This window comes from Oncorhynchus nerka, linkage group LG20, assembly GCF_034236695.1.
Source record: "Oncorhynchus nerka isolate Pitt River linkage group LG20, Oner_Uvic_2.0, whole genome shotgun sequence".
Classification (NCBI taxonomy): domain Eukaryota; kingdom Metazoa; phylum Chordata; class Actinopteri; order Salmoniformes; family Salmonidae; genus Oncorhynchus; species Oncorhynchus nerka.
In genome coordinates, this window is record NC_088415.1 from 59,265,880 (window position 1) to 59,293,004 (window position 27,125).

The window sequence follows — 27,125 nt, forward strand, 5'->3', positions numbered from 1 at the left end:
TATGAGATGGTAAACCGAAACCTGGTGAAAAACATGGCCCATCTAGCCTGACGTGGATTTAGTCTCCTCGCTGCCCGGATATACTCGAGATTACGATGGTCAGTCCAGATGAGAAAAGGGTGTTTCGCCCCCTCAAGCCAATGTCTCCACACCTTCAGAGCCTTGACTACAGGTAACAACTCCCGGTCCCCCACGTCATAGTTTTGCTCCACTGGACCGAGCTTGCTCGAAAAGAAAGCACACGGGCGGAGCTTGGGTGGCACGCCCGAGTGCTGGGACAGCACGGCCCCGACCCCCGCCTCGGACGCATCCACCTCCACTATGAACGCTAAAGAGGGGTCCGGATGCGCCAACACGGGCGCATTGGTGAACAGCTCTTTCAACCGACTGAAAGCTCTGCCCGCCTCTGCTGACCAACGCAAGCGCACCGATCCTCCCTTCAGCAGTGAGGTGTTGGGAGCAGCCACCTGACCAAAACCCCGGATAAATCTCCGGTAGTAATTGGTAAACCCTAAAAACCGCTGCACTTCTTTCACCGTGGTCGGAGTCGGCCAATTACGCACGGCTGTAACGCGGTCATCCTCCATCACCACCCCGGAGGTGGAAATACGATACCCCAGGAAGGAAACGGACTGTTTGAAAAACTCACATTTCTCCTCCTTGCAATACAGGTCATGCTCCAGCAGTAACCCAAGTACCTTACGCACCAGAGACACATGCGCCGCGCGTGTGGCAGAATAGATCAAGATGTCATGGATGTACACTACCACTCCCTGCCCGAGCAGGTCTCTGAGAATCTCATCTACGAAGGATTGGAAGGCGGCTGGAGCATTCTTCATCCCATATGGCATGACGCGGTACTCATAATGACCAGATGTAGTACTAAATGCGGGTTCCCACTCATCTCCTCCCCGGATACCTACCAGATTATACGCACTCCTCAGGTCCAGTTTTGTGAAGAAGCGCGCCCCGTGAAATGATTCCACCACCGTAGCGATGAGAGGTAGAGGGTAACTAAACCCCACTGTGATGGAATTTAGACCTCTATAATCAATGCACGGACGCAGACCTCCATCCTTCTTCACAAAAAAGAAGCTCGAGGAGACGGGTGATGCGGAGGGCCGAATGTACCCCTGTCCCAGTGATTCAGCAACATATGTTTCCATCGCTACTGTCTCCTCCTGGGACAATGGATACACGTGACTCCTAGGAAGTGCAGCGTTCTCCAGAAGGTTTATCGCGCATGTCCTCTTGACGATGGGGTGGTAATTGGGTCGCCCTCTTTTTACTGAAGGCGATAGCCAAATCGGCATATTCAGAGGGAATGCGCACGGTGGAAACCTGGTCTGGACTCTCCACCGTAGTCGCACCAACGGCAACTCCTATACACCTGCCTGAACACTCCTCTGACCAGCCCTTAAGAGCTCCCTGTCGCCAGGAAATCACCGGGTTGTGTTGAGCTAGCCAGGGAATTCCCAACACCACTGGAAACGCAGGTGAATCTATAAGGAACAGACTAATCTGCTCCTTATGATCCCCCTGCGTTACCATGTCCAGCGGTACCGTAGCCTCCCTAACCATTCCTGACCCTAATGGTCGGCTATCTAAGGAGTGCACAGGGAAAGGTAGGTCTAACAACACCAGGGGAATCCCTAGCCTTAACGCAAGCCCACGATCCATGAAATTCCCAGCTGCGCCTGAATTGACTAGCGCCTTATGCTGTAGAGAGGGAGAAAACCCAGGGAAAGAAGTCAACACATACATATGACCGACAGGAAGCTCTGGGTGAGTCTGGTGCCGACTCACCTGGGGTGATCGAGTAGTGCTCCGCCTGCCCTCCCGACTCCCAGACGAGTTCCTCCAGCACCGGTCGGCCGTGTGCCCTCGCCGACCATGACTGGTGCAGGAGGACACTCCTCCTCCGGTCCCCCTCGAAGCCGCGCCTCCTAACTCCATAGGGATAGGGGCAGGAGGGCTGGGAAGTGGAAACGACAGGACCTGATCCGAACGCCCGCGGGCAGCCAGCAGGTTGTCGAGACGGATAGCCAAGTTACTAGCGCTCTTAAACGCTAGTAAAACCAAATGCATGCTTTTCAACCGATCGCTGCCTGCACCCGCATGCCCAACTAGCATCACCACCCTGGATGGTTCCGACCTTGAATATGTGGACATCTATAAGTACCTAGGTGTCTGGCTAGACTGCAAACTCTCCTTCCAGACTCATATCAAACATCTCCAATCGAAAATCAAATCAAGAGTCGGCTTTCTATTCCGCAACAAAGCCTCCTTCACTCACGCCGCCAAGCTTAACCTAGTAAAACTGACTATCCTACCGATCCTCGACTTCGGCGATGTCATCTACAAAATGGCTTCCAACACTCTACTCAGCAAACTGGATGCAGTCTATCACAGTGCCATCCGTTTTGTCACTAAAGCACCTTATACCACCCACCACTGCGACTTGTATGCTCTAGTCGGCTGGCCCTCGCTACATATTCGTTGCCAGAATCACTGGCTCCAGGTCATCTACAAGTCCATGCTAGGTAAAGCTCCGCCTTATCTCAGTTCACTGGTCACGATGGCAACACCCACCCGTAGCACGCGCTCCAGCAGGTGTATCTCACTGATCATCCCTAAAGCCAACACCTCATTTGGCCGCATTTCGTTCCAGTACTCTGCTGCCTGTGACTGGAACGAATTGCAAAAATCGCTGAGGTTGGAGACTTTTATCTCCCTCACCAACTTCAAACATCAGCTATCCGAGCAGCTAACCGATCGCTGCAGCTGTACATAGTCTATTGGTAAATAGCCCACCCATTTTCACCTACCTCATCCCCATACTGTTTTTATTTATTTACTTTTCTGCTCTTTTGCACACCAATATCTCTACCTGTACATGACCATCTGATCATTTATCACTCCAGTGTTAATCTGCAAAATTGTAATTATTCGCCTACCTCATGCCTTTTGCACACATTGTATTTAGACTCCCCCCCTTTTTTTCTACTGTGTTATTGACTTGTTAATTGTTTACTCCATGTGTAACTCTGTGTTGTCTGTTCACACTGCTATGCTTTATCTTGGCCAGGTCGCAGTTGCAAATGAGAACTTGTTCTCAACTAGCCTACCTGGTTAAATAAAGGTGAAATAAATAAAAAATAAAAAAAGTAAATGAGTTCATCCAGTGTGAAGGTGGTGTCCCGACATGCCAGCTCCCTGCGGACGTCCTCCCTGAGACTGCATGGGAAATTATCTATCAAGGCCCTGTCGTTCCATCCTGCTCCTGCGGCCAAGGTCCTGAACTCCAGGGAAAAGTCCTGTACGCTCCTCGTCTCCTGACGCAGGTGGAACAGCCGTTCACCCGCCGCCCGACCCTCTGGTGGATGGTCAAACACAGCTCGGAATCGGCGGGTGAACTCTGGGTAATTATCCCTCGCCGAGTCCGGACCATTCCACACTGCGTTGGCCCACTCGAGGGCTCGCCCAGTCAAACAGGAGACGAGGGCGCTCACTCTCTCCTCTCCGGAGGGAGCAGGACGCACGGTAGCCAGGTACAGTTCCAGTTGGAGAAGGAAACCCTGGCACCCAGCCGCCGTTCCATCATACTCCCGTGGGAGCGTCAGCCGAAGAGCCCCGGAGCCAGATGTGGTTGCAGGAACAGGAGGTGCTGAAGGAGGGGGTGCTGGAGATGAGGTGGGAAGGCCACTCCTCTCCCATCGATCCATCCTCTCCATCATTTGGTCCATGGCAGAACCAATCCTGTGAAGCACGCTGGTGTGATGGAGGACCCTCTCCTCCATCGATGGGAGAGGAGACGCGGCTGCTCCTGCTGATTCCATTGTAGGTGCGGGATTCTGTCACGGGATACTAGGAGTGGTGGGTGGAATCAGGCGCAGAGAGCAGGGTTCAGTAGATCGTCAATTTATTCTCCGGCGCACAAAACGGTCACGCCAACATACAGGGCGCATACAATTGACCAGCCCAAACACAGGACCAAATAGTCTGGAGAATACACATACGAAAACCACCATACGACAGAGTAACAAAAAACAATCCCGCCCAAAACAAGGGCGGGACAACCTACTATATATAAGGACACTAATTAAACTAAAATACACAAAGGTGAAACTAATAAGACAAAACCAATAGACAAACGAAAAAGGGATTGGTAGTGGCTAGTAGGACGGTGACGACGACCGCCGAGCACCGCCCGAACAGGCAGGGGAGCCAACTTCGGCGGAAGTCGTGACAACACCTGACTCGGTCAACTTGCCCATAGTGAAAGCTGACAGGATCATGTGGACCTGCAGGATCTACCACCCAGTTCATATTAGTGATACATCCCCCAACAAGGAAAACCACCCCAATGACTTTGCATGAGAAAGTTGAATAGAACAGAAATACAGAGAACTGACTAACAAGGTCAAACCTGACAGCTGATTGCTTGGAGCAGCTTCACAGTTGGATATAGAGAGAACTTAATGGCTGTTCTTTTCACAACATGCTCATTCAGGGGACATTGTTTACATTTTACAGCGCAACTTAAAAAAAAAAAAAATGTCATTCACTCTGGTGCAGCGTGTGCCATTCATCATTATCATACCGTTTGAGTCATTGGTGGTATTGTACAGTGTGTGTGATTGGGATTGGGCAGTGTCAGTAAAATAGAGTACAGTCCTCTGTGTTTATTGGGATTGGGTCAATGTTAGTACAGTACAGTGTGTTTCTAGGTCAGAATTATAATGTACAGTCGAGCGCTGTGTGTGTGTGATTGGCATTAGCTCATCCAGCCGTTGAATGAGTCTGGAGCAGGGCAGCGCAGGGCAGAGGCTCTCAGCTGTACCGGACACACACAGATTAACCAGAAATCCCACTGATCGCAGCCTACGCCCTGCCCCCTCACACACACTAGGACAAGAGGCTCTGACCACTAGTCTATCACAGCCTGTGGTTAAAATGCCTTGGTCGAGCCAAGCTGTCAGAAGAGATGAGAAGGAATGAGGAGGCTAGTGTGTGTACGTGTGTGCGTGTGAATGACAAGCTTTAACTAAGAGTTTAAATCTGGTTCAGGTTATAGCAACATGTTAAATAGTGTGTGTTGGATTGGTATATTGTGTGTGATGATGAAATCATGGATTTTGGCAGTGCAGTGTGTGTTTAGCTGTGTGTGAGACCTAGTAGAAAGTTGTTAGTTGGCTATTTGAAGTAGACAGAGTCATCAGATGAGACACTGTGAGGTGTGATTCTATAATGTATGTAACAGAGGAAGCCGAGGGGTTGAATGGGGTCTGGGTCAGCTCTGCCCGCTCCTCATTGTCCCTTTCCTGTGTCCTCTCCATGAGTTAAGGCTCTTTATCAGACAATAAGCAGTCAAACCATCATTCATCTGCTCACAGCCCACCCAGCGTTAGCTAGCTGTGGGGGGGAAGAGAGAAATCTCCCTGGATCGCTCTGTAATCCTGTTTGGATGTTTCAGTACATTGCAGCCGGAGCATTGCATATAGCTGGGCTGAGCCTTTCTCTGTCTCCCCAATTGGGAGGGCTTTTCAAATCTGCACAGGAATGAATTATGCATTTAAAGCAGGGCTGAACTTCCTGATTTGGCTTTGTTTTTTAGCTGGTTTATTAAGAAACGCTCGCGGCCCTGACTGAAGCCAAAACGAGAGCTGTCTTGGGGGTGGGGTGTTGGTAGTTCTTGGGTGTGTCTTTCAATCACAACAAACAAGGTTAGTAGTGAGAATACAGCGAGGTAAAGTTAAAGTTAAAGTAAACTAAACTAGCTTTGTTATTGAGAGAACAATGTTTTGAAGTTCAGGACTTCTCCTTTCACGACTGACTCGCCTCAAGATGGTCAGCTAATTCAGATCTATGTGTAGGCTGAAGCACTGCCCTTGTGGCCGAGCTGAGCAGCTAGCTAGCGTAACTTGGTGATAGCTGCATCTGGCTAATGGCTTGCCTATCTAGCTGGTATTTCTCTGTGAACTCACAGTTAGGCAAAGACAGCAATAACCAGTGTCTGGAATGTGTTTCATGAAACACGCGTTCTTCAACACCTTGCTCCAAAAGTAGCGTGCACCTTACATGCTGACCACCCCGCTCATGTCTCATGCGCGAGCATTGCACAATAAATGTAAACATACATGTTATTCAATCATTGCATCACTGCTCACACGCGTCAAGAGCATCTGCGTAGCCAGTCGCTAAAATAGAATTTGGCTCTGTTTGTGACCCTTGACGTGTCCCGCCTCTCCCATGTCCTCATTGGTTGTTAGGAGCATATACGCACGTGGGTGATTGAAAGATGGCTGAGGTCCACACTCCAGTCCAGTTGGTGGTGGTAATGCACCTTAAAGTTGGTGGCCAACCGCCATATAAAGTCCAAAGAAGAAGACGCCTGAAGGAGGAGAGAAACAAACGTTTACCCTCTTATCCTTTTATCTATTAACCCAATGTTTATATCCCAGGAGGAATTAGCTAGCAGCAGCAAGCTAGCTAGCTAAATTGCCATAAATATTTAATGCTTTCGACCTGTCCCCAAATGGATATAGTTGGTTCAGAGTTCGTTTTGATATTTCAACCTGCGTGTCCTGATCGCGTCTGGTGTGGGTGGATAAAATCAACATGTGCGCGAAGGCGCACGCGGACGCATGAGCGATCTGATCAGCATGTTAGTTTCAAAGTTTCATAATGTCATGTAAAGACATGTTACCGTGGAAAGGGTGTTAACCTGCGAGTTGAATGCCTGGTCTTCAGTCAGCTGTCCGACAACACAATATTCTATAGCTAACAGTAGCAGTGTGGGGGTAAAAATCACTGGGCAAGCCAAGCTAGAAAAAAAGACATATTACAACCTATGTGTTTTGATAATTGCGTTGTTTGCTCTATAACTCATTCATTCATACCCACCGTGATAGGCTGAGACAACAGGAAGACAACAGTCATGCAGTGTCAGAATACATTACATTACATTACATTTAAGTCATTTAGCAGACGCTCTTATCCAGAGCGACTACATTTTCAGACTGCCAGTGGTGTGTCCAGAGCTTTTTTTTTCCTGAGGTCTTGGCTGATTTATCTTGATTTTCCATGATGTCAAGCAAAGACGTACTGAGTTTGAAGGTAGGCCTTGAAATACATTCACAGGTACACCTCCAATTGACTCAAATGATGTCAATTAGCCTATCAGAAGCTTCTAAAGCCATGACATCATTTTCTGGAATTTTCCAAGCTGTTTAAAGGCACAGTCAACTTAGTGTATGTAAACTTCTGACCCACTGGAATTGTGATGTAGTAAATTATAGGTGAAATAATCTGTCTGTAAACAATTTTTGGAAAAATTACTTGTGTCATGCACAAAGTCAATGTCCTAACCGACTTGCCAAAACTATAGTTTGTTAACAAGACATTTGTAAAGTGGTTGAAAAACAAGTTTTAATGACTCCAACCTAAGTGTATGTAAACTTCCGACTTCAACTGTATGTAGAGAGACTGGAAAAACACCCGAAATAGTGTCTAGCAGTGAAGTTTCCCATTAGCCTACGACATCTAGCTGCATATTGAACTTCTATCTTCTCAGGTCAGGGGCAACATGTATCAATTCATGGTTGGATCAGAATCGTCATTATAATCGTTGGCCAGCACTGGCAATTAAAGATGCACTTTGCAGAACCTTCTCTGCCATTTCCTGGTTGATAAAATTTGAAAAGTTCACCTAAATTCACTTTATGTGACAAAACAATGAAGTATAGTTTAGAGAAACATTGTACCATCTAAATCGCTGTGAAATATAATTACCAAAAATATTGCTTTTTCAGATGTATGAAGCCAGTGTTTATTTATTATTTGACCTTTATTTAACTAGGCAAGTCAGTTTAAGAACAAATTCTTATTTTCATTGACGGCCTAGGAACAGTGGGTTAACTGCCTGTTCAGGGGAAGAACAGATTTGTACCTTGTCAGCTCGGGGATTTGAACTTGCAACCTTTCGGTTACTAGTCCAACACTCTAACCACTAGGCTACCCTGCCGGTGTACAAAAGCCAAAGTAAAAGACAAAAAAATGAAACTTTAAAACACACGTAGAACAGAACTACCACTTCTTAGACTTGCTTTCAATGAGAATGACAGATCTATAACTAATATTTCTTTGGGAATTTGGTCGGGTCACCCAAAAAATTACTTAGGATAATTGTAATTGATTCAGAACAGGGCAGCACGGCTGGCCCTTCGATGTACATGAGAGCGCATGTTTTTTCTTTGTATTATCTTTTACCAGATCTAATGTGTTATAAACTCAGCAGAAAAAGATACGTCCTCTCACTGTCAACTGTGTTTATTTTCAACGAACTTAACGTGTAAATATTTGTATAACAAGATTCAACAACTGAGAAATCCAGCAGGTGTGATGTTCAGATGTACCGATCCTGTGCAGGTGTTGTTACACGTGGTCTACCACTGCGAGGATGGTCAGCTGTCCGTCCTGTCTCCCTGTAGCGCTGTCTTAGGCATCTCACAGTACGGACATAGCAATTTGTTGCCCTGGCCACATCTGCAGTCCTTAGGCCTCCTTGCAGCATGCCTAAGGCACGTTCCCACAGATGAGCAGGGACCCTGGGCATCTTTCTTTTAGTGTTTTTCAGAGTCAGTAGAAAGGCGCTGTCTTAGGCATCTCACAGTACGGACATAGCAATTTGTTGCCCTGGCCACATCTGCAGTCCTTAGGCCTCCTTGCAGCATGCCTAAGGCACGTTCACACAGATGAGCAGGGACCCTGGGCATCTTTCTTTTAGTGTTTTTCAGAGTCAGTAGAAAGGCCTCTTTAGTGTCCTAAGTTTTCATAACTGTGACCTTAATTGCCTACCGTCTGTAAGCTGTTAGTGTCTTAACCTCCCTGCGCACGGAACCCGCTAGAGGGCTGAAATTCCACATCATACGGTGATCGCTACATAAATAGTCATATTAAACATTCATGAAAATACAAGTGTCTCACATGTATCAAAAGCCTAGAATCTTGCTAATCCAACTGCGTTGTCAGATTTAAAAAAGGATTTACTGCGAAAGAATAAAATGCGGTAATCTGAGCATAGAGCCCCATAAAAAAAACCATTTTAACCAGCACAGGCGTAACATAATCACAAACGGCATTAAAATAAATAGTTTACCTTTGACGATCTTCGTCTGTTTGCAATTCCAATGCTCATTGTTACACAATGAATGATCTTTTGTTTGATAAAATCCGTTTTTATAGCTAACGACCGTTCCACAGGTGCATGTTCATTACTTGTTTATGGTTCATTGAACAAGCATGGGAAACAGTGTTTAAACCCTTTACAATGAAGATCTGTGAAGTTATTTGGATTTTTATTCATTATCTTTGAAAGACAGAGTTTTGAAAAAGGGACTTTTCTTTTTTTGCTGACTTTATTCTCCTACATTAATTGCACATTTCCGCAAACGCCAAAGTGTTTCCTTTCAAATGGTATCAAGAATATGCATATCCATGCATTAGGTCCTGAGCTACAGGCAGTTAGATTTGGGTATGTCATTTTAGGGTCCGATCCTTAAGAGGTTTTAATGATATGCATGTCAATCTCTCCTGGCTCAAAGTGGAGGAGAGATTGACTTCATCACTACTTGTATTTATGTGAGATATTGACATATTGAATGCACTGAGCTGTCTGTTTGAACTACTGGCACACAGCTCAGACACCCTGACTACCCCACAAGACATGCCACCAGAGGTCCCTTCACAGTCCCCAGGTCCAGAACAGACTATGGGAGGCGCACAGTACTATATAGAGCCATGACTACATGGAACTCTATTCCACATCAAGTAACTGATGCAGCAGTACAATTTGATTTAAAAAACAGATAAAAAAACACCTTATGGAACAGCAGGGACTGTGAAGCAACACGAACATTGGCACAGACACATGCACACACACATGATAACATACGCACTATACACATACACACACACGATAACATACGCACTATACACATACATACACATGATAACATACGCACTATACACATACACACACACGATAACATACGCACTATACACATACATACACACGATAACATACGTACTATACACATACATACACACGATAACATACGCACTATACACATACATACACACGATAACATACGCACTATACACATACATACACATGATAACATACGCACTATACACATACATACACATGATAACATATGCACTATACACATACATACACATGATAAATATGAACTATAACATACATAAACATGATAAACTGCCTTACATTCACACATACACAGGAACAGCATGGGGATCCTATACACTCACGTACACATGGATTTAGTACTGTAGACATGTGGTAGTGGTGGAGTAGGGGCCTGAGAATGTGAATGTATTGTAATGTTTCTAAAATTGTATAAACTGCCTTAATTCTGCCGGACCCCAGGAACAGCTAATGGGGATCCATAATAAATACACATACAGAAACTGAGACAGGAGGGCGCTGTTTCACTCAGACCCTTTCTCTGGTCATATACATTCAGCCACTCAGACCCTTTCTCTGGTCATATACATTCAGCCACTCAGACCCTTTCTCTGGTCATATACATTCAGCCACTCAGACCCTTTCTCTGGTCATATACATTCAGCCACTCAGAGTGCTTTCTCTGGTCATATACATTCAGCCACTCAGAGTGCTTTCTCTGGTCATATACATTCAGCCACTTGTGAATGGAAGACAACAGAGAGATGAAAGATACATTATTTTCTAATTGTTTTTATTTTTGGGGAAGCCTGACTTCCCTTGGCATCCATCAACACACACCACTGCTAACTGGATTCTGTTGTATGGTCTCTTCTCTCCTTATGTCCACGGAACAGGTGAGAAACCCCAGAACTACTAACACCATACAGGTGTAGGATGCATGTGGACACAAACATCGCTCAGTTGAGATACATGTATCAGCTAAAAATATTTTTCTGCTGTCAGTATCACGTGCTTATAAAGACAGCATGCCTACACTTTACCTAGAACATCAACATAGGTTGTGTGTACAAATAGGTTGTGAGGACAACTTCAGCTCGCTAAGCAGAACTAGAATGGGATTATATTTCTGTGGTCTACTTGGCCAAATCTAAGGATTTGTCCAAACACACACTGACATCCACAGCTCTCTGGGTGATGGGTGTCTGTCTGGGGGTCTCCAAGTCTCCAGTGGGTGATGGGTGTCTGTCTGGGGGTCTCCAAGTCTCCAGTGGGTGATGAAGTCCCTTCCATCCATGTAACGTATTACAGGTTATGGACATGTGCAGTCAGGGGGAAGGAGAGGTGGAGTGCATGACTCTCTATCATTTATATGAGTTTGCCTCAACCCATGGGTCCAGCAGGCAGAGTTCAATAACTACAGGCAGATGTCAGATGCAGGAGGATGGCAATACCAACCAGATCAATGTGTCCTCCAGGAGAGAAGAATGCAATGTGTCCTCCATGCAATGTGTCCTCCAGGAGAGAAGAATGCAATGTGTCCTCCATGCAATGTGTCCTCCAGGAGAGAAGAATGCAATGTGTCCTCCAGGAGAGAAGAATACAATGTGTCCTCCAGGAGAAAGAATACAATGTGTCCTCCGGGAAAGAAGAATGCAATGTGTCCTCCAGGAGAGAAGAATACAATGTGTCCTCCAGGAGAGAAGAATACAATGTGTCCTCCAGGAGAGAAGAATGCAATGTGTCCTCCAGGAGAGAAGAATGCAATGTGTCCTCCAGGAGAGAAGAATACAATGTGTCCTCCAGGAGAGAAGAATACAATGTGTCCTCCAGGAGAGAAGAATGCAATGGTCCTCCAGGAGAGAAGAATGCAATGTGTCCTCCAGGAGAGAAGAATGCAATGTGTCCTCCAGGAGAGAAGAATGCAATGTGTCCTCCAGGAGAGAAGAATGCAATGTGTCCTCCAGGAGAGAAGAATGCAATGGTCCTCCAGGAGAGAAGAATGCAATGTGTCCTCCAGGAGAGAAGAATGCAATATGTCCTCCGGGAGAGAAGAATGCAATATGTCCTCCAGGAGAGAAGAATACAATGTGTCCTCCAGGAGAGAAGAATACAATGTGTCCTCCGGGAAAGAAGAATGCAATATGTCCTCCAGGAGAGAAGAATACAATGTGTCCTCCGGGAGAGAAGAATGCAATATGTCCTCCAGGAGAGAAGAATGCAATATGTCCTCCAGGAGAGAAGAATACAATGTGTCCTCCAGGAGAGAAGAATACAATGTGTCCTCCGGGAAAGAAGAATGCAATATGTCCTCCAGGAGAGAAGAATACAATGTGTCCTCCGGGAGAGAAGAATGCAATTGCTGAACTTCTGCAGATAATCTAATCAAAGTGTTTTGATAACTTTCAAGTATAAATCATCCATAATACAGTAAAGCAGTGTTCTACTAATATAACAATGTACAAATATTACACTTGCCTTTCAGAGAAGAATGCCATTCCTCCAGGATGCAGAAGTACATCATTTTGTCCTGTGCAAGAATGCAATGTGTCCTCCAAACATGAATGCAATGTCGTCCTCCTTCCTGCAATGGTCCTCCCATATAAAAAGAATGCAATGTGTCCACCCACCCATTGATAGCACCATTTGATAATAAGATAAGACGATACAAAGTAATATATGTGTCTTGTCCAGGAGAGAAGAATGCAATGTCTCCTCCAGGATTCAGACATTGCTCTCCTGTCCTCTATCTGTAGGAAAATGCAGAGTTGTTCCAGGAGATTGAAAGACTGCTATTACCTTGTCTGTATATTCTGTTTATTGTGAGAAGTAATTCTGTTTATTGTCCTCTGGATATTCTGTTTATTGTCTGTCTGTACATTCTGTTTATTGTCTGTCTGTACATTCTGTTTATTGTCTGTCTGTACATTCTGTTTATTGTCTGTCTGTACATTCTGTTTATTGTCTGTCTGTACATTCTGTTTATTGTCTCCAGGAGACATTCTGTTTATTGTCCTGTCTGTAGAATTCTGTTTATTGTGGAGAAGAACCATTTCTCCAGAGTAAAATTCCTCTACATGCAAATGTAATGTGAATATTCCTCCTTGTGATGTACTGATTAGTAATCACCTATGTCCCTTCTGAGGAGAGAAGTGCAATGTAGATCCTCCGGGAGTTAGCTTGATGTATTTAGCCGGGAAGAAGTATCATTGTCCTCCAGGGACAACATGTCCATGTGTCCTGGGGACAGAGAGCCATGTTGTCTCTGCAGATTCATTTGCAGACTGTTTTGACAACATTTCCACATAAATCATCCATAATACAGTAAAGCAGTTGTTCTATTAATTATAACAATGACAAATATTCCACTTGCCTTTCATCTTGGGGACATTCACATCCATGTTGTCTCTGGATTCAATTCATATGCAGACTGTACAACATGTCCACATGACAGCTGGGGACAGAGACTGCTATTGTTGTCTCTATATTCTGTTTATGCAGACTGGACACATGTTTATTGTCTGTCTGGACAGAGTTTAGTCATGTTGTACATTCTGATTTATTGTCAGTCTGTACATTCATGTTTATTGTCTGTCTGGGGACAGAGTGCCATGTTGTCTCTGGATTCTGTTTATTCTGGACAACATGTCCATTTCAGCTGGGGACAGAAATTTGTCTCTGGATTGCAAATGCAGACTGGACAACATGTCCACATGACACTGGGGACAGAGAGCCATGTTGTCTCTGGATTCATTTTTTATTTTTTATTTTACCTTTATTTAACTAGGCAAGTCAGTTAAGAACAAATTCTTATTTTCAATGACGGCCTAGGAACAGTGGGTTAACTGCCTGTTCAGGGGCAGAACGACAGATTTTGTACCTTGTCAGCTCGGGGGTTTGAACTTGCAACCTTCCGGTTACTAGTCCAACGCTCTAACCACTAGGCTACCCTGCCGACCCCAGACTGGACAACATGTCCATGTGACAGCTGGGGACAGAGAGCCATGTTGTCTCTGGACAGTTGGGCATCATTGACAGAAGTGGGCGTGTAAGTTATCATATCCCAACCCTCAGAAAACTGTGACCTTAAATCTGGTCTTTTTTATCTTCTCTCTGTTTTGTACGACACTGACTTTATAACCAAAATGATCCTTTTTACACTTTTCAGTAAGTTTTGACACAAGAAGATATCAATCTGACTAATATTGATGCCACAGAGGACATTTTCTACCAGAGAAGTTGTTTATTGCCTTCAGTTGCTCTTTAAACCATATGCATAGAGAGAAAGACAGACAGAGAGGGAGGGCTGTGGGGAGGAATATCTGTGTCTGTTAGGCTCTGTCAAAGGCAGGTGGGGGGCTGGTACTTGAGATGAGCGAACAGAGAGATGTTTCCTGTTCAGCGTAGTAGCAGACAAGCGACTTTGAAGTCTGTCTGCTAGGCTGGGGATAAAGAGGTTTCAGAAGGTCCAGCTGTTATACATAGTGTTCTGAAAGAGATACACTCGCATGTGGACACAAGATTACACCTACCTATTTGAGTTGACCAGCAGTGTTGCACATTATGCAAATGACTTTTTCTGTAGTATTTGTACTAAGCTGCGATACACAAAAAGATGCTATCTAGAACCAAAAAGGGTTCTTCGGCGGACCCAATGGGAACCCTTTGAAGAACCGTGTTTGGTTCCAGGTAAAACCTGTGCTTTTGGTTCTAGGTAAAACCCTTTTTTTCCAGGTAAAACCCTTTTGAGTTCAATGTAGAACCCTTTCCACCAAAAAAAGGTTCTACCTGGAACCAAAAGGGTTCTCCTATGGAGACAGCTGAAGAACCCTTTCCACCAAGAAGGGTTCTACCTGGAACCAAAAGGGTTCTCCTATGGAGACAGCTGAAGAACCCTTTCCATCAAAAAGGGTTCTACCTGGAACCAAAAAAGGTTCTCCTATGGAGACAGCTGAGGAACCCTTTCCACCTGGTTCTGCAGACTGGAACAAAAAGGTTCTACTATGGTGATAGCTGAAGAACCCTTTCCACCAAAAAGGGTTCTACCTGGAACCAAAAAAGGTTATACTATGGTGACAGCTGAAGAACCCTTTCCACCAAAAAGGGTTCTACCTGGAACCAAAAAAGGTTCTACTATGGTGAAAGCTGAAGAACCCTTTCCACCAAAAAGGGTTTTACCTGGAACCAAAAAAGGTTCTACTATGGTGACAGCTGAATAACCATTTAGGAACCTTCTTTTCTAAGAGTGTATGAAAAGACTAAACTTACTTAAAAAGTGGAAAACATTTTCTCGTAAACGGTTTGTCAAGGGACCAATTATTGAACATAATGAGACTGAAAAGGTAGACAACTGTTACGAAGACTCTCTCCCCGACATGGGTTGGAAATGTAGAGTTGCTTGTTGTTTTGAGACCACATGAATTTGCTACTACTGTCAGCTTGTTGATGATCCACTAGCTACACTTTGGGTTTTCCGTTCAGTTCCCAAACTGCTCTGCCTGTTGTTGAAAGTGAACTGCATGGGTGAGCAGAAAACTTCCTTTACCAGCATCATTACAATAATGAGGAACTATTGGACTGAAATTAGCTGAAGGAGAGAGAGGGAGAGAGAGCAGATATGAGAGAAAGAGCAGGCAAGAGAGCGAAAGATTCACAATCCCGTGAGACTATCTAAATCTTAAAATCGAAATGTTTGCATCTGACGCAGACTGGCTAATTAGCCTAAGCTAAGAGAGGGGCTTGCCTTGCCTTGCCTTGCCCGAGTCTCTGGGATCAGCATGGTTTAGTATTTCAGCTTCACTCAGCCTCCCATTGGCATTGGACCATCCACACTACTTAAGCAGTGGAAAATGGAGATACACTGTCAAGTGAATCAACTGTCATATTGTGAAAGGCGATATCTTAGCAGTGGTATATTTGGGACCAGGCCACGATAAGGATTTTAATCTTACACCGCTTCTCTGTGCCTGGTCATAGATCTGTTTGGGATTTTAGAAACATCTAGTCACTTCCGTCGACCAGAGGAGGTGGATAAAACACAAACAGATCTGGGACCAGGCACAACAAGAAAGAAACAAAGAAGGTCATTCAGCAGATGCTTTTATCCAAAGTAGTAGCAGTTACTTATTGTCTAAACATCCCCTGGTACTTCATGGGATTTACATAGTAGATAACGGGGATAAACACATTCATTCACAAGTTGGTAGTAAGCTACGCTCATCATGATGGTACAGTGTATTTATAGTTATTTCCTTCTTTAGTAAATACACAGAACCCATTTACCGTATCTCCACTCCCTCCCACCTTAAACTGAACAAAAGATAACAACAGCTAGGTGACATCATAGCCGGCGCACATCAGTGATAGTAGCTACAGTATGTATACTATGTACATATACAAGTGCAGATATACAGTTGCTTAATGGTTGTAAATAATGAGTTAGACAGAGTCACAGTGCAACCTTGTACAGAATATTGCAGTGTTAATTAGGTAACATTAGGTGTGGATTAGAGACGGACATGGCAGCCCCCCCCCTTCTCTTCTCGCTCTGTGTTGTTATGGTGGTGTCTCACGGGGGCAGAGATTGCTGAGGACTTAATGTGATTTCTCCTCCACTGTAATGTGTAATGTGATGCTCTGGGGGCAAGGCCTCTGTTGAACCAAGCCCACTATGCTGTGATGTTTCCTGCTTCCCCTCTTTCTCTCTCTCTCTGTCTCTCTCCCTCCTCTCTATATCCTCCCACACTCTCTCTCTCTCTCTCTCTCTCCTCTCTATATCCTCCCACTCTCTCTCTCTCTCTCTCTCTCCTCCCTCTCTCTCTCTCTCTCTCTCTCTCTCTCTATGTCTCTGTCTCTCTCCCTCTCTATATCCTCCCACTCTCTCTCTCTCTCACTCTTTAATCCTCCTCTCCCATCTCTCTCTCTCTCTCTCTCTCTCTCTCTCTCTCTTCAAATCAAGGGGCTTTATTGACATGGGAAACATATGTGGACATTGTCAAAGCAAGTGAAATAGATAATAAACAAAAGTGAAATTAATAATAAAAATGAACAGTAAACATTACACTCAGAAGTTCCAAAAGAGTAGACATTTCAAATGTCATATTATACAATGTTGTAACGTTGTGTGCAAATGGTTAAAGTACAAAAGGCTAAATAAATAAGCATAAATGTGGGTTGTATTTACAATGGTGTTTGTTCTTCACTGGTTGCCCTTTTCTTGTGGCAACAGGCCACAAATCCTGCTGCTGTGATGTCACACTGTGGTATTTCACCCAGTAGATATGGGAGTTGATCGAAATCAGGTTTGTTTTCGAATTCTTTGTGAATCTGTGTAATCTGAGGGAAATATGTGACTCTAATATAGTCATACATTTGTCAGGAGGTTAGGAAGTGCAGCTCAGTTTCCACCTCATCTTGTGGGCAGTGAGCACATAGCCTGTCTTCTCTTGAAAGCCATGTCTGCCTACGGCAGCCTTTCTCAATAGCAAGGCTATGCTCACTGAGTCTATACATAGTCAAAGCTTTCCTTAAGTTTGGGTCAGTCACAGTGGTCAGGTATTCTGCCACTGTGTACTCGCTGTTCAGGGTAAAAAAGCATTCTAGTTTGCTCTGTTTTTTTGTTAATTCTTTCCGATGTGTCAAGTAATTATATATTTTTTTCCTTGTGATTTGGTTGGGTGTAATTGTGGGTCTAATTGTGTTCTCTCTCTCACACATCTCAGTTCTTATCTCTCTGTATCACATCTCTGCTCTCTGCTTTTGCATTTCTGCTGAGTTTCCAGAGAAACGCTTCCTCTCAAGGTGTTATCAGCACTAGGTCTGAGTCATAATCATCATCATTATCATCACCACCATCATCTGCAGTGACAGAAGCATAGTTTTTATCATCTTCACAATTATCCTATTCCTCCCCTCCTCTTCCACCTAATCATAATCATTGTTAAAGCTAAATATTAATGAAATGTTTAAATATAGTGTGTGCTTAGCATGTGGAAACATACTGAGGTGCTTTGTGTAGTTCGGATGAACGCTCTCGTGGGGAAGCTGAAATGATATCTGTGTTTCTCCATTGAATTTTTGGAGGAGGAGGAAGAGGAGACAGGGGGAAACAGTCTGCCAATGACCTCTCTCTCCCCTCATCTCTCCTCCCTCTCTGCCACCCTGTCTGGCAATTTCCCTCGAATCTCACTCCCTGCTTTCTTCTTCTTCTACATCTCCCTCTTTATCTCCCCCATATCCCCCCCATATCTCCCTATCTCTCTCGATAGCTGTTGTCAGCAGCTTATCCAGCATTGGGCCTGTCTGTCTATCTGTCTGTCTGTGTCTGTCTGTTCCATAGGGGGCTGTCTGTCTGTTCCATACACAGCAAATATGGGTGCTAATTAATTTGCTGTGGATCACCCCACATCTCTGCATGGCAGAAAGAGAGGGAGAGAGAGAGATGAAGAGAGTGAGGGATGAGGAGAGAATTTCTCTCTCTCAATTCAAGTTCAATTGCTTTATTGCTTTATTGGCATGACATAATACTGTGCATTAGAGGTCGACCGATTAATCGTAATGTTCGATTAATTAGGGCCGATTTCAAGATGATTTTTTTTTTTACTCCTTTATTTAATTTTTATTTAACTAGGCAAGTCAGTTAAGAATACATTCTTATTTTCAATGACGGCCTAGGAACGGTGTGTTAACTGCCTCGTTCAGGGGCAGAAAGACAGATTTTCACCGTGTCAGCTCGGGGGATCCAATCTTGTAAACTTACAGTTAACTAGTCCAACGCTCTAACCACCTGATTACATTGCACTCCACGAGGAGCCTGCCTGTTACGCAAATGCAGTAAGCCAAGGTAAGTTGCTAGCTAGCATTAAACTTATCTTATAAAAACAATCAATCATAATCACTAGTTAACTACCCATGGTTGATGATATTACTAGATATTATCTAGCGTGTCCTGCGCTGCGTATAATCTGACTGATCATACAAGCATACAAGTATCTAAGTATCTGACTGAGCGGTGGTAGCCAGAAGCAGGCGCGTAAACATTCATTCAAACAGCACTTTCGTGCATTTTGCCAGCAGCTCTTCGTTGTGCGTCAAGCATTGCACTGTTTATGACTTCAAACCTATCAACTCCCGAGATGTGGCTGGTGTAACCGATGTGAAATGGCTGGCTAGTTAGCTCGCACTAATAGCGTTTCAAACATCACTCGCTCTGAGCCTTGGGGTGGTTGTTTCCCTTGTTCTGCATGGGTAACGCTTCGATGTGGTGGCTGTTGTTGTGTTGCTGGTTCGAGCCCAGGGAGGAGCGAGGAGAGGGATGGAAGCTATACTGTTACACTGGCAATACTAAAGTGCCTATAAGAACATTCAATAGTCAAGGGTATATGAAATACAAATGGTACAGAGGGAAATAGTCCTATCATTCCTATAACAACTACAACCTAAAACTTGTCACGGTTCATGAATCCACTGCCTCTTTCTCTTTCTCTTTCTCTCTCTCTCTCTCTCTCTCTCTCTCTCTCTCTCTCCCGTGTTTGTGTGGGCGTGGTTCCCAATCTCGGCCTGATTGTCTGCGCCAGCTGGAATCACTTATCTTCCCTTTATATGTTCTGTAACCAGTGTTTCTTGTTGTCAGATCGTTGTTACTTCCCTGAGGTTGTGTCGTGTGTCCGTGCTCATCTCTCGCCGCCCTTGTGTGGATTATCTGCTGTGCTCCTTCCTACCCATCCGGACACACTCCCCTGGATTTCTCAGCACGCTATCATAGGAAGATGCGCCCTAGTCCCTGGGTCGGATTCCGTCAGTACAGTCTGTCTGTCCTGTTGCTGCTGTGAACTGTATTCATTAAACCATCGTTGCTTGCATCTTGCATCCGCCTCTGTATTGTCACAAAACTTCTTACCTGGGAATATTGAAGACTCATGTTAAAAGGAACCACCAGCTTTCATATGTTCTCATGTTCTGAGCAAGGACCTGAAACGTTAGCTTTCAAACATGGCACATATTGCACTTTTACTTTATTCTCCAACACTTTGTTTTTGCATTATTTAAACCAAATTGAACATGTTTCATTATCTACTTGAGGCTAAATTATTTTATTGATGTATTATATTAAGTTGAAAGTGTTAATTCAGTATTGTTGTAATTGTCATTATTACAAATACTTTTTTTTATTTTATAATTTTCAAAAATCTACGGATTAATCGGTATTGGTTTTTGGTCCTACAATAATCGGTATCGGCGTTGAAAAATCATAATCGGTCGACCTCTACTGTGCATATTGCCAAAGCATACTTTGGAAATGTACATCTCTCTCTTTCTGTCTCTGTATCTCTCTCTTTCTCTTTCTTTCTCCCTGACCTCTTTTGCTGACTGCTCTTTTTCATGTCCCTTGTGTTCAGTTTTCCTAATAATCCAGTGGATTGGTCACATCACTTTCACTGACTGTGTGTGAGCTTGTGTGTGTGTGTGCGTACGTGTGTGTGTGTACGTGTGTATGCGTACGTGTGTGTGCATGTGCTGAAAACAGCATAAGTTATGGACATGAAAAAGGCAAGCTTTGCATGGGGTTTAATTTCATCTGGGAATAGGGCAATACTGCCACAACACCCTCCCTGTCCAAGGTGTATCAGGATTACATCTCATTTTCATTTACATTTGGTTTGTCAATTAACGTCAATTCTACGTGAAATCAACAACAAAAAATCATACTACTCATTGCTGTAGGTTAAAAGTTGATCAAACGTCATCACGTTTATTTTACAATGGGAAAACTACTGATTACAGAAGATGTCTCTCTCTCTCTGTGTGTGTGTGTGTGTGTGTGTGTATCAAATCAAATGTTATTGGTCGCATACATGTTTAGCAGATGTTACTGCGGGTGTAGTGAAATGCTTGTGTTCCTAGCTCCAACAGTGCAGTAATATCTAACACAACAATATACACAGAAAGTAGTAGAATGGAATTAAGAAATATATAAATATTAGGACGATCAATGTCGGAGTCTGGAGTATAAATATAAATATCACTGCTCTAGAGGAGATCTGCATGGAATGGGCCAAAATACCAGCAACAGTGTGTGAAAACCTTGTGAAGACTTACAGAAAACGTTTGACCTCTGTCATTGCCAACAAAGGGTATATAACAAAGTATTGAGATAAACTTTTGTTATTGTCCAAATACTTATTTTCCACCATAATTTGCAAATAAATAAATAAAAAATCCTACAATGTAATTTTCTGGATTTTTTTCCCTCATTTTGTCTGTCATAGTTGAAGTGTACCTATGATGAAAATTACAGGCCTCTCTCATATTTTTAAGTGGGAGAACTTGCACAATTGGTGGCTGACTGAATACTTTTTTGCCCCACTGTACATATGAAATGTGTTAAACATTATGTAAACATGATTCAAGGTCCATTACTAAAGTGACCAGTGTTCCATGTCTATGTACATAGGGCAGCAGCCTCTAAGGTGCAGAGATGAGTAACCAGGTGTTAGCCGGCTAGTGACTGAGGGCAGGGTACTGTGTGGAGGTCGCCTAGTGATGGCTGTTTAACAGTCTGAGGGTCTTGAGATAGAAGCTGTTTTTTAGTCTCTCTGTCCCAGCTTTGAGGCACCTGTACTGACCTGGATGACAGCGGGGTGACCAGGCAGTGGCACGAGTAGCTGAGGTCCTTGATACTCTTCTTGGCCTTCCTGTGACACTGGGTGCTGTAGATGTCCTGGATGGCAGGTAGTGTCCTCCCAGGGATGCGTTGGGCAGACCGCACCACCCTCTGCTCTAGATGTCCTGGAGGGCAGGTAGTGTCCTCCCAGGGATGCGTTATGCAGACCGCACCACCCTCTGCTCTAGATGTCCTGGAGGGCAGGTAGTGTCCTCCCAGTGATACGTTGTGCAGATTGCACCACCCTCTGCTGTAGATGTCCTGGAGGGCAGGTAGTGTCCTCCCAGGGATGCGTTGGGCAGACCGCACCACCCTCTGCTGTAGATGTCCTGGAGGGCAGGTAGTGCCTCCCAGGGATGCGTTGTGCAGATTGCACCACCCTCTGCTGTAGATGTCCTGGAGGGCAGGTAGTGTCCTCCCAGGGATGCGTTGGGCAGACCGCACCACCCTCTGCTGTAGATGTCCTGGAGGGCAGGTAGTGTCCTCCCAGGGATGCGTTGGGCAGACCGCACCACCCTCTGCTGTAGATGTCCTGGAGGGCAGGTAGTGTCCTCCCAGGGATGCGTTGGGCAGACCGCACCACCCTCTGCTGTAGATGTCCTGGAGGGCAGATAGTGTCCTCCCAGGGATGCGTTGTGCAGATTGCACCACCCTCTGCTGTAGATGTCGTGGAGGGCAGGTAGTGTCCTCCCAGAGATGCGTTGGGAGATTGCACCACCCTCTGCTGTAGATGTCGTGGAGGGCAGGTAGTGTCCTCCCAGGGATGCGTTGTGCAGATTGCACCACCCTCTGCTGTAGATGTCCTGGAGGGCAGGTAGTGTCCTCCCAGGGATGCGTTGGGCAGACCGCATCACCCTCTGCTGTAGATGTCCTGGAGGGCAGGTAGTGTCCTCCCAGGGATGCGTTGGGCAGACCGCACCACCCTCTGCTGTAGATGTCCTGGAGGGCAGGTAGTGTCCTCCCAGGGATGCGTTGTGCAGATTGCACCACCCTCTGCTCTAGATGTCCTGGAGGGCAGGTAGTGTCCTCCCAGGGAGGGATGCTGTAGATGTCCTGGAGGGCAGATGGTGTCCTCCCAGGGATGCGTTGTGCAGATTGCACCACCCTCTGCTGTAGATGTCCTGGAGGGCAGGTGGTATCCTCCCAGTGATACGTTGTGCAGATTGCACCACCCTCTGCTGTAGATGTCCTGGAGGGCGGGTAGTGTCCTCCCAGGGATGCGTTGTGCAGATTGCACCACCCTCTGCTGTAGATGTCCTGGAGGGCAGGTAGTGTCCTCCCAGGGATGCGTTGTGCAGATTTCACCGTCCGCAATCTCAGGGCTCTCCGGAGGGTGGTGCAATCTGCACAACGCATCACTGGGAGGACAATTGCCGTTCCAGGCGGTGATACAGCCTGATAGGAAGCTCTCATTTGCACATCTGTAAAAGTCTGTGAGGGTCTTAGGTGACAAGACAAATTTCTTCAACTTCCTGAGGTTGAAGAGATGCTGTTCTGCCTTCTTCACCACACTGTCTGTGTGGGTGGACCATTTCAGATAGTCAGTGATGTGTACGTCAAGGAACTTGAAGCTTTTCACCTTCTCCACTGCGGTCCCGTCGTTGTGCTCCATCTGCTGTTTCCTGAAGTCCACGATCATCTCCTTTGTTTTGTTGACGTTGAGTGAGAGGTTATTTTCCTGGCACCACACTCCCAGAGCCCTGACCTCCTTCCTGTAGGCTGTCTCATCGTTGTTGTTACCACTGTTGTGTCGTCTGCAATCTTGATGATTGAGTTGGAGGTGTGCATGGCCACACAGTCATGGGTGAACAGAGTGTACAGGAGGGGGCTGAGTGCCCTGTGTTGAGGATCAGCGTAGTGGAGGTGTTGTTTCCTACCTTCACCACCTGAGAGCGGCCGGTCAGGAAGTCCAGGACCCAGTTGCACAGGGTGGGGTTCAGACCCAGGGCCCCGAGCTTAATTGATGAGCTTGGAGGGCACTATTGGAATGAAGGCTGAACTGTAGTCAATGAACAGCATTCATACCTAGGTTTTCCTCTTGTCCAAATGGGATAGAGCAGTGTGATGGCGATTGCATTATCCGTGGATCTATTGATGCGGATTGCAAATTGAAGTGGGTCTCAGGTGTCAGGTAAGGTGGAGAGATATGATCCTTAATTAACCTCTCAAAGCACTTCGTGATGACAGAAGTGAGTGCATGAGTGTGTGTTTCTTTATGAACGTGTAGTGCAGTCTAGTGCAGCGTGCGTGTGTGTACTTGTATGTGTGTGTTTGTTGTTAGGTGTGTTTATAGTGTGTGCATCATATATAAGTATTTGATTAAATGGGCTTGTCAAGATATAGGCCACTTAATCAGAACATTGCAAAGCAATCACTTTCCTTCTTATTGAGAAGGAAAACAAACATATTGTGGCAGGAACTGAAATGAAGCCAGAAAGATTTGTTTTGATGCTGGACCGAGATTGTTGCGAGCACACTGAAGGTAAGTGAGGAGTCAAACGCAGGAGAGCAGAAATGTCAGTGTAGCGTGTAACTTTTAATCAGGTCCAAAACAAACACAGTCCAGTACAAATACCCCACACCCAATGGGAACAAACAGTTCTCCCATAAGGCGTAGAACCACAACGCACCTTACTAAAATCACTACACGCGAAAATACACTGCTTGTGGAGGAAAGCCTCCGCCGATCGCCGACCGAACAGGGAGGAGAACCGCATTCGTTGGAAGTCGTGACAGACAGACTCAACACATATCTGTGGGATGATAGCTGGCTTAATGTATGCACTTTGGATTATCGAGAGAGGGAGTGTAGTGTGATGAGAATATGTCATTTCAGAAAATATGTTATCTTCATGTAGCGTACAACACAGCTTCTCCGTTTTCTTTTTGTGCTACCTGTGGTAACAAGCTCAAAATAGAACCTTAGATAGATGCTCAAGCACACACACACCTCTGCTCACCTAATGTCGCTCTTTGCATTACCCCCTCCCCTCTGTTTCCGTGCACCACTGTAGATCCAGTATTACTCTCCAACTCTCTTAGTGGTGTACACTATCTTATCACATCTTATCACACTTTAAAAAACCTTAAACCCTGTCAAAAATAAAATGCTGAAAACAAAGTTGACCCTAACCATCTTATTTTGTTCATTTTTTTAAACTCCTCTGCAGGTTTTCCTGATCACCCTCCTTCTGTGTGAGTGTGTGTCTGAGTGTGTGTCTGAGTGTGTTATGGCGTCTGTGATGGACGATTCCTACCGTAAGGTGCTGTTGCTAGGGGCCATCGCTGCAGCGTCAGCCTTTGTGGTCACCATCGTCATCGTGGTGGTTTGTGTGGGCTGCCAAAGGTGAGGTCACAGCCAACACATTTGACACTTTCTCTACCTTTTTTCTCTCTCTCTCTCTCTCTCTCTCTCTCTCTCTCAATTAAATTTCATTAATAGATAATAATATGAATAGATAATAAACAAAAGTGAAATAAATAATTTAAAAAATTAAGCGTAAACATTACACTCACAAAAGTTCCAAAAGAATAAAGACATTTCAAATGTCATATTATGTGCAAATAGTTCAAGTACAAAAGGGAAAATAAATAAACATAAATATGGGTTATATTTTCAATGGTGTTTTTTCTTCACTGATTGCCCTTTTCTTGTTGCTGAGATTTGATGTCACACACATCACAGCAACAAGTCTTGCTGCTCTGATGTCACACTGTGGTATTTCACCCAATTCTTTGTGAGTTTAGCCAAGCTCTTTTCTCTCTCTGTCTCTGTCTCTCTCTCTGTCTCTCTCTGTCTCTCTCTCTTTCTCTCTCTTCTCTCTCTCTCTTTCTCTCTCTGTCTCTCTCTTTCTCTTTCTCTCTCTGTCTCTCTCTTTCTCTTTCTTTCTCTATCTCTCTCTCTCTCTCTCTATGTCCCTATCTCTCTATCTCTCACTGTCCCTCTCTCTCTCTCTACTGTTCAAACTATGGTATATCTGAAACCCACACCCGACCAAGCCACGCCTTCAGTATTCAAAGAAAACAATCCAACTAAGTGACCCAACTGGCTGGGTACAAAAAATAAACAATTATTTAACTAGGTAAGTTTACTGACAACACATTATCATTTACAGCAGAGTGGGATTTAGCCAGGATGCCAGGGTAAACATCTGTTTAATGTCTCATCCAAAAGATGACAGCCTACACAGGGCAATGTCCCCAATCACTGCCCTGGGTTATTGGGATATTTTTTTAGACCATAGGAAACTTCCAACACCACTTCCAGCAGCATCTGGTCTCCCATCCAGAACCAACTCTGCTTAGCTTCAGAGGAAAGCCAGCAGTGGGATGCAGGGTGGTATGCTGCTGGCCTAAAACAAACCAATGTGTTTTCAGTCATTTATTTACCCTGCATTTTTTAGAGTAACTAGCTTATAGATCAGGATTCTCAGTAGACAAAAGCAATAGAACACAGTATGCTCTGGTTCTTACGGAACCGTCAGGGACCAATCAGACTCAACCCTCAGTGGCTTCGTTGCATTTGGTATCCTCTTCAAATAGACATAGAGATGTACTGTAACTAACAGTAAAGCTTCATGTAATCCTCTTTAACCAGACATAGAGATGTACTGTAACTTAAAGTAAAGCTTCATGTAATCCTCTTTAACCAGAGATGTACTGTATCTTAAAGTAAAGCTTCATGTAATCCTCTTTAACCAGAGATGTACTGTATCTTAAAGTAAAGCTTCATGTAATCCTCTTTAACCAGAGATGTACTGTAGCTTAAAGTAAAGCTTCATGTAATCCTCTTTAACCAGACATAGAGATGTACTGTATCTTAAAGTAAAGCTTCATGTAATCCTCTTTAACCAGACATAGAGATGTACTGTAACTTAAAGTAAAGCTTCATGTAATCCTCTTTAACCAGACAGAGATGTAATGTAACTTAAAGTAAAGCTTCATGTAATCCTATTTAACCAGACATAGAGATGTACTGTATCTTAAAGTAAAGCTTCATGTAATCCTCTTTAACCAGAGATAGAGATGTACTGTATCTTAAAGTAAAGCTTCATGTAATCCTCTTTAACCAGAGATGTACTGTATCTTAAAGTAAAGCTTCATGTAATCCTCTTTAACCAGACATAGAGATGTACTGTATCTTAAAGTAAAGCTTCATGTAATCCTCTTTAACCAGAGATGTACTGTAACTTAAAGTAAAGCTTCATGTAATCCTCTTTAACCAGAGATGTACTGTAACTTAAAGTAAAGCTTCATGTAATCCTCTTTAACCAGAGATGTACTGTAACTTAAAGTAAAGCTTCATGTAATCCTCTTTAACCAGAGATGTACTGTAACTTAAAGTAAAGCTTCATGTAATCCTCTTTAACCAGAGATGTACTGTAGCTTAAAGTAAAGCTTCATGTAATCCTCTTTAACCAGAGATGTACTGTAACTTAAAGTAAAGCTTCATGTAATCCTCTTTAACCAGACATA

General features: G+C 44.4%; 1 protein-coding gene across 1 annotated transcript in view; it reads left to right on the plus strand.

Moving 5' to 3' along the window:
• LOC115126382 (uncharacterized) overlaps positions 1–27,125 on the plus strand; it is a 106,259-nt gene that overhangs the window by 36,786 nt on the left and 42,348 nt on the right. The window contains exon 2 of the mRNA XM_065005657.1: positions 24,821–24,996. Within this exon, the coding sequence (XP_064861729.1) occupies positions 24,881–24,996 (116 nt within the window). The 5' untranslated portion in view covers positions 24,821–24,880. The remainder of the gene's footprint in view (positions 1–24,820; positions 24,997–27,125) is intronic.